The following is a 12,002-nucleotide window of genomic DNA, read 5'->3' as shown; positions in this document are numbered from 1 at the left end:
TGAAAGGGTTACAAAGTGATTTCAAAGACTTTAGAATTTCACCAGTCTACAGTAAGAAAAGCAATCTACAAATGGAGACAATTTGGGACTGTGGCTACTCTGCCAAGAAGTGGGCACCCAGTCAAAATGACCCCAAGAGCACAACGGAGACTCATCAACGAGGTAAAGAAACAACCCCGAGTGACAACCAAAGATTTGAAGGGGTCATTGGTACAGGCTAACATCTGTGTTCATGAGTCCACAGTCCGCAAAAACGTTGAACAACAGTGGTGTCTATGGCAGGACACCACTAAGAAAGCCAGTTTACTAAAAAGAACACACACGCCTGAAGTTTGTGAAAGAGCACACTGACAGTCCACAACGGTACTGGCACAATATTTTGTGGACAGATGAAACTAAGATTGAACCAAGAACATGCAGTGCTACATCTGGCTTAAAAAAGGCACTGCATATCACCAGGAAAATATCATCCCAACCGTAAAGTATGGTGGAGGGAACATCATGATTTGGGCCTGCTTTGCTGCATCAGGGCCTGGCAGGCTTACAATCATTGAAGGGAAGATGAATTCAAGTGTATCAAAAAATTCTATAGCATAATGTGAGAGTGTCTGTACATCAGCTGAAACTCTGTAGAAGTTGGGTGATGCAACAGGATAATGACCCAAAACACTGGAGCAAGTCCATAACACAATGGCTTATGTAAAACAAAATCTGCCTTTTGGAGACAGAGCCCAGATCTCAACCCTATAGAAATGCTATGGATTGACTTGAAGAGAGCTGTACACATGAGGAACATGACAGAGCTGAAGTGGTTCTGCCAGGAAGAATGGGCTGAAATTCCTCCTGAACGATGTGCAGGTCTGATCCACAGCTACAGGAAGCGCCTGGTTGAGGTTATTGCTGCCAAAGGGGGGGTCAACTAGCTATTAATTCCAAGGGTTCACTTACTTTTTCCACTACCACTTTGAATGTTGAATGAGTTTGTGCAATAAAGACCTGCAAGACGATTTTTTGTGTTATTATTTGAGGCACATTATATTTGTCAATACACTTGACTTGGGTGAGGATCAGATCACATTTTATGACAAATTAATGCAGAAAACCATAAAATTCCAAAAGGTTCACATGCTTTTTCTTGCCACTGTATGTGCCCTGATGGCAGGCTAAATGTTTAAGACAATCAGTTACGTTCATGACTCATGTCCTGGTGTGTGCAACCATGACTGGAAGATGGGAAGAAGGCACCCCTACATCTACAACACTACATCTGCTTAATGCAAATAATTTATCAATAGTATATCTTCAAGATATTTACCACCAAGACTGATTGTCTTCAGCTGCTTCGCTGATGTGCTGTTGATGTGTTATTGATACTCTGTTAAGGGTTTATTAGTCATCAATCATTACATGGTTGTAGGTGAAGAACTAGTAGCTCAGTCTGCAGCCTTATTGTACTCTATTGTTAAAGATGAACTCCAGTGCCAAATTTCTTCTATTAGGTGTAATGACATTGTGCTAAAACTGATTTTAATACTAAAATTCACATAGTTGTTAGTATATTGCAAGTCTGCATTTGACCTCTGCTGTAAAAGCTTTTACCTCTGAGCTTACAAATCCTCTTTAGTGGACACTGGCCACTATATTCCTCCAGTATCTCCAAATTGTGCACAAAAAGCATTGCCATTGCTAAAATCCATGTCTATAAAAAGATAGAAATGAAGAATTCCCAGTTGAACATCACGGTTTAGGATATTAGCGTTATCAAGCTTCCTTTGCCATATTCTTTGTAACTGGATTCTATTCTTTAAAAGGTACAATGCTTATGTGGAAAAAAGGAAAAAAAAACTAGAGTGACAGCTAAAGGCTTAGAAAGAATAACTAGAGGTGGCTAACATCACTGTTCATGGGTCTACCATAAGGAAAACACTGAACAGACATGCCTGAGGTTTGCCAAAGATCTGATATACCAAAGTGCTACTTGGAAAATGTGTTTGTGGGCTGATGAAACTAAGGTTAAATTGTTTGAGAAAACCACACAGAGAACTACATATGGCATAAAAAGGGCTCTTCTGCATACCAACATACAACCACCAGCAGTGAAGTGTGGTGTGGAGAGCATCACAATTTGTACGTGGTGTGCATAATAAAGACATAAAAAGATTCTAACTTTTGGTGTAATTAGCTTTAACACATGCTGACTGTCTATACTTGTGACGATGTGAGATGAAGAGTAAGTCACATTTTATGACCAAACAGGTGGTTCACATACTTTTTCTTGCTACTGTATTTGCATGGTGAATCCTCAGTTAGGAGAGCAGTGTCAATAATGCCTCTATTTGTAAGCAATGCTGATCATTATGAAAATTCCAGTAGTAGCTTGATAGCTGTTCAGCCATGTCTTAACACAATTTTCCATTTTGTCCAAAGAATTACTGTGCATTTGCTAAGAAGATATACAGCAGAGAAGCCTTACGATGGAGCTTCTTAGCCTGGGTTTTATACCAGCTCTTTTGTCATGCTTTTGTTTTCTGTCACTACATTCTCTCCAACCAAGGTGATAAATCATGCAGGCTTTGCTAAGGGCAAATTATTTGTTTGATCTGAAAACAATATTTTCCAATGTTTAAAAACAGAATGCGTTTGAACATACTTTCTGATTGAATAGACTTCAAACTAATATTAAATACATGAAGAGAATAACATTAGCACAAAACTGCCATCTCTCTTAGCAGGCAAAAGGTGCCTAAACTGACTGATTCTGTCTGCTCACACTCTCAAACTCATGGCACCAGCGGTTCTCGTGCAGCTGGATACTGGCTAACACAGCATGCCTCTCCCACAGATTCATTCTGACGTGAAACATTTTAACATATATTTTTTGCTGAACTGTTTGGAATAGGACACTCTCCATCATGTAATTTTGAGCCAAATAGACTGTAAACAGAGATTTCAGTCTGACAATAACTTCTACTGAGAACTACAGATAATATGGTATGGACTGGGGTGGGAGAAATAATCAGAATAAAAGATTTAATAATCTGTATTAAGCCTATTGTTAGACTAAAAGATTTTTAAATCGCATTTCTGTCTTTATTCACAAATTGACACCGAGGTTTCTGTCAGTGGAGTTAGAAATGCCTGGATAGCATAACATGCCTGCTCCCCAATACAGGCTGAAATCAGAAACTCTACTATAATGTATAAGTCAGTAGGCAAGATTCCTAACGTTACATTCATCTACTAAAGTAAACTGCTCTGAAGAAATATATTTGTTAAGTATGTAAGGATAAATAAGGGTAGTTTGTCTAATCCACAAATAAAACCATCTGCTAAACTATTCAAATGTATGGACAAAGTTTTTGTAACTGCTGATTTTGTTACCTGATTTGCTTATCATGGAGTAACAACAACAACAACAATAATAATAATAATAATGAAATAACATGAACAACATTGGAAAAACTTTTATTATACACAAACACTTTCACTCTTCCTTGCTGCCGGCTATCCATTTAAGCGCCCTCTTGTACTCTGTTTACTGTTTGTGCCCTAACTTAATTTTTAAAATAAGTGTAAGTGAGGGTCTGTGCACAAACCCTCGGGGGGGTTTACTATTGTATTGCCATTTTTTTTTCGTTTTATCTTAGTCATGTCTTTTCTAGTCTACAAATCAACAAAACAAAATAAACTGAACTGAACAGAACAAGATGCAGTGATGAACTGCCGTGCCATTATGTGTGCAGATTTATCAAAAGATATTGACTTTCCCTTTCCCTCTCTAAAATAGCATTCTGTTCTCAAGTGCCCTCATTGCTGTTTCCATCACAATAGGAAATCACATACATCAACAAAGGTGTGCATTTGGTTGGGAAAGATGAAACATCAGCATCAATAAAGCATGACGAGAAAGAAATGTTTTCCACTTGTACCTAGTCCTGTTAGCAGTTCAGGTGGAGAAGCATGGAGTCATGTATGTTTTACTTTTCATAATGTGTATGAATCTGTCATGTACATATCATTTGTATGACTGATTTCTCAAAAGGCATCAGAAAGATACTTCATTAGAGGAGGTGTCACAACAAACAGAAAGAGAAAGGGATAAAAACTTTATGATGCAAACACTACTTTCAGTAAGTTATAGCATCCTCAGCAGAGCTGCTCTTTAATTTGTAGCTTGCAACAGCAACATTCACCATCTCTCCTAGTGTGGGGGTGATATCCTCTAAACCAGTATACTGGAATTGATGTCACACAACAATATTAAATATTTTTTCCAGCTGTACTGATAGATACAGTCCCCCTAGTAGTAAATTAATCATAAATTCAAACACAAAAAAAAAACATGTTGAATAATAAGTGGTTAATTATTATTTTAATTATTTTTATGTATGTTATACACAAAGAAACTACTATAAAGGGCGTAGGAGCGTCCCTAAACCTCAAAACACATTCAGAATGTGAAGATCTATGAATTTACATGATTATGCAAATTGTGAACACACCCTTGCCGCACTATTTCTAAAACATACCCATACCCCCTCTATGAGAGGAAACAGCAGAAACAAAAATAAGCTCCCACTGTAACTTCAGAAAGATACTGTCTTTATGGCTCTCAATTTTACTCACTTAGATTTGAGTCTTTATCATCTAAACTTTCCTCTGTGTCAGGAAGCTGCAACTGCTGGTGGTTTAGCGTTCTCACTAAATTAACATTAGTCTCTGCTGCTAACAGGGACATAGATTTACCACCTCAGATTTGAGTCTTTATTCTCGAAACGTGTCTCAGTGATGCTTCAGTGAGCAGGATTGAACCAGTGTGGTTGTGTATAAGATGAGGCCTTCTCATTATGCTAAAAGCTCTACACAGGTTTAGAACACCGCCAGGCACCAGTGAGAGGCAGCATGAGGTCAGCGCCATCTGTCATTTAAGAAATAAATTAAAAAGTAAGGTTTTTTCTTTTTTATGGAATTCTGCTTTCTAATAGAACAATCAGGCTCAACTACTACTATTTGGGTAGTGGACCATTCCAACATGGTACAATGTTTGCGCTGGTCTGAATGGATTAGGCGTAGCAGCTTTGTTTGAGTTTTTAAACACTGTGTACACTTAGTAGCAATTTAAGCAGTTTGGCTTCTCTCTAGCCTGATATGCTTTTACATTTAAAAAGCATGCGCTCCACTAACCTGTGCCTTATGTTTCTCCTCTAGGTTTCCTGGAAGCACAAAATGCTTTTTTCTTAAATGGTAGAACATCTTGCTGAATGCACTTTCTACTAGTTAAAATGATCTTAAGACAGATACAGGATGTTTTTTAGTCCAATGAAGGAAACACACAAAGGCTACTGTAGCCGTCTAAAGGCTCCTGCACTCTAACTGAGAAGATACAGAGCGAAGCAAAACCATATAGAAAGCTTTGTATAAAAGTGCCACAAAACTCACATTTTACACCCTACACTTGTAGATTTGGTTGAATAAAACTTTATAAGAACATTGTTTAGAGAATTTATGTCATTTTCTATTAGCTAACTAACTGCTTTCAGGTGAAGTTAATTATGATGTAGCTAGTCTAGTAACACTAGCTGAGGTCAAAACAGACACTTTCTCAGTGTAAATTTCACCTACAATGGATTTGAATTTGCTCTAGAGTTAAATAAAGGACAGTAATAGTAAGATGCTGAGTGGAGCATGTTTTATCTTTTTTTATGTATCCTATGTATGGTAGCCTGTGGCCTTAGGAGTCTTATGTTTTGATTATTTTTCAAATAATGTCTTACAAATACAAATATCACACATGACTAAATTGCCCATCCCTACAGTATAGTAGGTGAATCTGATAAACTGGCCAAGTCTACAAGGTTAATGTAGCCACCTAGCAACTCAGTACAAATGGAAAATATTGGGATTATAGTCTCACAGAACCAGACATGATCTCGTACTGAGAATATCTGAGGGCAATCATGGGCTAAATGTGGGTGAGAATGTAGACTAAACTGAGTGTGAATTTAAATTACTAAACCAGTCCAACTGAGCTCACAGTAGGTGTGCTCATCAATACAAGCTTGTCTTTATTGGATGTAACTTAATGTACAGCATTAATGACTAAAAACACCAACAAAAAAACTAAGTAAAAAAACTCTCATAGTTAAATGTGTGTTACAGGTGAGGACAACACATACCATGGTAAATATAAACATTACCACTTCCTAGGGAAAAATAATTTTATTAAAATAGACAGCATTAGCTCAAGAATATATCATTGGACAAGTAATAAAAGTTGATGATGGGTTACCAGCAGCTATATGTGGCTACCTCATTAAGTATTTGAGGTGGATTCACTGAATTACTTTTATGCATCAAGCACATCTCTGATAAACTAAACTGCACATCTGGAACACTGATTCAGTGGAATGTGAGTTAATGGTAGTTTTGTATGTGTTATTCATCATATGCCAGACTTTGAAAGAAAGTACACTAGAGAGATTTGGAGGGTATATTTTACGGGGACGTCCCATAAATTTGCAGTAGATTTTGCCGGAATCCAGCAGCAAAAAGTTTTAGGTTGTCCCCAGGTATGCACTGTCATTATGAGATCACGTCTGGCTCCATGAAACTAATTAGGGTATTGAATTTTATCAGTAGTACTCAGCGTGAAGCTCTTCCTTGAAGGACAAAAGTACCTTCAAGACTGTTGCTTTATCTCTGATGAATCATAAATTGGCACAGGTCTGGAAACCCCTGCTTCGGACATCACTAGTCTCGCTACAGCTCACAGCACAGTTCACACTCCAGCTGAGCAGCTGCGCATGGTGTAGTGTGTAAAATAAATAGTCCTGACAAACAGAACAAAGCTGAAGAGGAAGAGTGCATGTGAGTGTACGTCCTCAACTGGCATCCCTATCCCACCCTGACTGTCTGTCTGTGTCTGGTACATACTGGCCCATTCTCACCACTGAAAAGCGAGCCTGTGTGAGTGAGTATATGTGTGTGTTCATATCTTACCCCAGTGACCCAGAAAAACAGTTGTTCCAGCCCTAATTCCAACAATATGCTGCAATTAGTCTAGTAACTACAGCTCACATGCAAAAAATCTCTAGGTATCTACATAGAGCACACAAGTATGTATATTTAATAGCACTGTCAAACAGTTAAAACAGTTGCATCGCAATTAAGCACATTACATTTGAGTAGTTAACTGTGATCAATTGCATTTGTCTACAAAAGAAAGTTTTTCTCCCATTTAAAAACAATACATTTTGTTATAGTTAAATGGAGCAGACAACATAAGCTTCATCAGAACATATTTATTACTCGAAATAATTAAGTAATTATTCTCATGTGAACACAGAGTTTATATAAACCTGAACTAGAAAATCTCAACTTCCTTAGGGTGATGTAAGTTTTCAATTTTCATCACAGATGTCCAGTGAGAGCAACAGTGACTGCATGTGCCAACTGAACTGATGAGTGTATATTTCATCAACTGTACTGCACCATAGCAGATTATTTATTCAGTATTGTGCAATAGGCAGATACCACTCTTCATTTATTTCATTAACTTGTACTACCAGTACAAGTTAACTGTTTTCAGGCAGAAAACATTTTAACAGAAAATTATACAGAAATCTTAACAACTAAATATAATATCACATGTTTCTGTATTTAGCGTGTCCACCCTTTGCCTTTATTACAGATCTTGTCCTATCTGGGTGACTAGCTTTCAGTTTTTCAAAGAAATCTGCAGAAATATTTTGCCATATCTTTAACATTTAGTCTTAGAAGTTGGATGCATTTTGTGCTTCTCATAATCCAAGCAATACCAAGCATAACAATCATGTTGAGGTCTGAAAACATCTTTTCAGACTCACAGTGTTGAGTTGACATCTCACAGTGAAAGGATTGACAGAAAGACCTGTGAATTTTTTTAAGATCTAAATCAAAAGTGGAGCTTTTCTCTGCTACTTCTCAAAGATGAAAACTTTAATATGGTTTATTTGATGGTGACGGTTGCACAGTTGTTGGAAATCCATGGAAGTCGATTTTCTCTATACCTTTCATTAATTTATTTAAACTCCTGCTTTTTCACTTATTTTGCTTTGACTTGCCCCTTTCTTATGCACACAGAATACTGTCTCTCTCAACTCCTAAGAAACATTGCCTAAAAGGATCTCCTAAAAATAAATAACTTTTACTTCATGGCTATTTTGGCTAGAAATTAAATAATGACTTTTGCACAGTACTGTAAATGCAGACAATGGTTTCTGTCCAGCATGGTCTGCTGAAGGTGATGAAGGTTGCTTTGAAGCTCATTTAAAAGTTGTAATTGAAGAAGAGGGCTAAAGTCTAGGATTCTAACATAGCAACATACAGTGTGCAAGCAACTGAGCTTGTTGAAGTTATACCTGCAGACAGTTTGGATGGTCAAACTAGGAAAACGCGTTAACAGAATACAAAACCAAGCTTATCATTTTGTGTATTTAGAGGTCAGAAAATGAATCAGACTTTTGAGTTAAAAATCAGAGGAAACTCAAGCATTTTTCAATGGATTCCTTTCTGCCACAAATCTAGCATAGTGTCCACTGCCACAAAAAAAAAAATTGCTATTCTAATTTCCATGCAGAATAGAAAATCTATTGCCTTGAAACACACTTATAACTGAAGTCATATTTTGTATGACATACTTTTCTAGGACACTTTTATGAAAGTATTTGCAAATCTAGAATCTGTTCTTTCAGACAGTGGAATTGTTTTCCAAAGGGAGGAATTTATAGTAATATATTATTAGTATAGTGATGTGAGCTTTCAATTTGTGTTGCTTCAATGTTTGAAAACGGGATGTAACAGCTTTGGTAAGACATTCTCTCATGTCATTCTCATCCTAACACTTGTACTGTTAGAGCAGTTGGAGTTTCAAATTCCTGTTGCATGGTTAAATATTTCAAGCAGATATTCATAGAATACAGCAACTGCATAATGGTATCAATTATATGAGAGTTAACAGGTTAATAGGCAACATCAAGTTAATCAGCGGCAGATGCCAATCTGACAGTAGTAGCTGTTAATCCAAGTGGCAGCTGACAATCACATCTGAAAATCACAACTCGTGGCTGATTCTGGACTGCCTTTAGCAAGGTCTCAAATGGTGCCCTAACCCTTGTGATCCTCTGTTAGTGACGTCAACAACATACAAACTTACAGGGCAAGAGACCGTGTGAATGGCAGCTATCCCCTGGCTTGGCAACTACTACTCACTGACTACTAACTGCCATTGGCAGCTACTTCCTGCTGCCAGCTGCCAATTGGAGAGTGAACTTTTAAAGCTCTCTAATTACGCAGCCATGCTATGGTAACACATGCAGAATGTGACTTGGCATAACCACGCTGAATCAATGATGTCCCTGAAAAAGACATCATCTAGAAGGTGTTGCTTCAAAATGTGTATATATATCTTTCTGCATTAAAGGATTCCTTCACAAGTGTGCAAGTTATTCATGCCATGGGCACTAATACACCCCAAACCATGACAGAGTAATGCCAAAGTATTCCTGAGCCAGTGTGGTGACTTCCTTCACAGAAGCATATCAGTTTTTAATGTAGTGCCATCTGATAAATTGAAGGTCACAGGCATTCCATTTGTGTTTTTCAGCCTTGCCCTTTATGCATAAATATGATATATATGATTTCTCCAGATTTCCCATGAAGTTATGCACTAAGAGGGTGAAAGACCTGAAATCCTTGCAATTGAGGAGCACTGAGTGCACCGAGTGCCCTGCAATGGACTGGCGACCTGTCCAGGGTGTATCCTGCATTCTGCCCGATGACCGCTGGGATAGGCTCCAGCAACCCCCCGCGACCCTGACGGAGAAGCGGCTTAGAAAATGGATGGATGGATGAGTGCATTAATGAGCACTCCTTTTAAATGGTTATATCATTTGTCAATACATTTTTTCACAAAGCAGACAGCCTCAGCTCATAAATGACTAGAGCTTTCATGGATGCTGCTTTTATACCCAAGCATGACTGCATTACTTGTGTTTTTTTTAAACATTTCACAACATTCACAGTCTAAAATTGAATAAAACATATTGCAGGCATCAATTTCAGAACAAGCATATATTTACAAATATTTTAAATATAAAATATTTAAAATAATACACTGATAAACTGCTTTCTGTTTAATTGACAAACTGTCCTAATTTTGTGGAATTAAGGTTTGTAAAATGAGATATAAAGTTTTGACTATATTACCCATTTGTAGTGGAGACTATATAAAACATTGTTTACACAAGTCCTCTCTGGGATCTGTGTACAGACATGTATACCTAATGAGCAGTTTTATTCATAAGGAACAGAGTGATCTAATAAAAAAAAACACATGCTTAAAATGATTTAAAAAGGCCAGAAAAATGAAAGCGTGAAAATAAATAGGCAAAGAAAGTGGTTCAGGAAGGAACACAAACCCAAAAAACTATACAGGGAACAAAAAAAGAAGCACAGGTGGTGCATAGAGGAACACACACACACACACACACACAAAAAGAGTGCAGAGAGAGTCAGCTGAAAGAAAACTAGGTGAAAACAGAAGGCAAAACAGAAAATCTTTCTTTTTTTCTGTCTGTCCCCTCCCTCTCTATTTCTTTTCCTCTCACTCTCTCCACTCCTCCCCGTCTCTCTTTCTTCTCCGCTTGTCTGTCATTGGTTTATGCTGCTGCAATTGCTGCTCTCATCGTCTCTGCAGCATCAGTCGGAGAGAGCGAGAGCGAGAGAGAGAGAGAGATACACTAAGGGAGAGAGTGAGAGAGCAAGAGAAAGAGAGAGAGAGAGAGAGAGAGAGAGAGGGTGAGGGAGAGTGTGTGTGCGCGTGTCACCTCTTCTGCTGCAGCGCTCCGTGGAGTTGTTCTTGCCGTTCTCGGAGCTGAGCCTGCAGGTGCTGGATCTCCCGCTGGAAAGTCGCTGCTTTGCCTGCAAAGTCCTGCTCCTGCTCCTGCAAGCGCCGGCCCAGCGCACACACACCCGCTCGCGCCTGCTGCTTGAACACCTGAGACACACACATGCACAGACACAGAGTCAGACACTGACCAGCAGTGGAGCGCCGTGGAGAGAAGCACACACGCGCAGGGGCGATGATAGAGGCAGAAGGATACGCAACAGCCAAGTGAACGTCACTGTGGAGTATTTCCAAAACACACTCTGAGGGACGAAAGAGAAAAAACAAAACAGCCTTGGGGGAGCCAGACGAGCACATAACCCCAGGAAGGTAGGAGCGCATGACGTTAAGCTGTTTTCTGTTCACATGATAAAGATTATAATTACTAATGGTGGCATGTTGCTATATCTGTAACTTGATCGTGTTACACTGTGCATAATCATTTGTATTGTATCTATTTTTAGACTTTACACTACTTTTTATTAATATTTTTAGGCATTATTTTTGCTCTTTGTTATTATTCATAACATGCATGAAACTCAATATTACAAGGTCATAAATGGAAACTTGCACTTCTACAATGACAACAGGTATCAGAAGAAAAAGAAAACAATGAAAAAAAATACAGAGCTATTATTGAGTGAAAGCCCATGGTCCATGAATCTTTAGAAGTTAGTATGTAATACCTTATAAATGTGTGTGTGTGTGTATGTATATATGCCAGCCTGGGATCTCACATCATGAAATCAGTTTAAGCCTCTTATTAAAGGGGAAAGAAGATTAAATAGAAGGAGTGGGAAAAGGGATAAGACAAGAAAACAGAAAAAAGGGAGAGACATGAAGATAAAATGAGTGAAGAAGACAGGAGGGAGAAAAAAGAGAGAAAAAAGATCAAAGAGAAGAGGGGGATATGGGGAGAAACAAGAGAAGGGAGGAGAAGAAAGAAAAGAGAGAAGAGGAGAAGAGAGATGAAGAATAACATGCAGAATAAAAGAGGAGAGGAGAAGAGAGGAAATGAGAGAAGAGAGGACAAAGGTTAAGATGAGGATATGGCAAAGGATGAAAGAAAAAGAAAGAA

At 38.2% G+C, this 12,002-nt stretch overlaps 2 protein-coding genes across 5 annotated transcripts in view; one reads left to right on the top strand and one right to left on the bottom strand.

Moving 5' to 3' along the window:
- Positions 1 to 12,002, bottom strand: part of cep89 (centrosomal protein 89) — a 187,553-nt gene that overhangs the window by 21,920 nt on the left and 153,631 nt on the right. For all 4 annotated transcript variants that reach the window (XM_017706197.1, XM_037534255.1, XM_017706198.2 and 1 more), the window contains one exon: positions 10,866 to 11,035. In XM_017706197.1, the coding sequence (XP_017561686.1) occupies positions 10,866 to 11,035 (170 nt within the window). The remainder of the gene's footprint in view (positions 1 to 10,865; positions 11,036 to 12,002) is intronic.
- zgc:165481 (uncharacterized protein LOC100073327 homolog) overlaps positions 10,956 to 12,002 on the top strand; it is a 39,170-nt gene continuing 38,123 nt past the window's right edge. The window contains exon 1 of the mRNA XM_017706199.2: positions 10,956 to 11,254. The gene's annotated coding sequence lies outside the window, so the exon portion shown is untranslated. The remainder of the gene's footprint in view (positions 11,255 to 12,002) is intronic.

Source organism: Pygocentrus nattereri, chromosome 25, assembly GCF_015220715.1.
Source record: "Pygocentrus nattereri isolate fPygNat1 chromosome 25, fPygNat1.pri, whole genome shotgun sequence".
In the NCBI taxonomy this organism is placed as follows: domain Eukaryota; kingdom Metazoa; phylum Chordata; class Actinopteri; order Characiformes; family Serrasalmidae; genus Pygocentrus; species Pygocentrus nattereri.
Note: the sequence above shows the minus strand (reverse complement) of the source record. Positions and strands in the feature narration are given on the sequence as shown.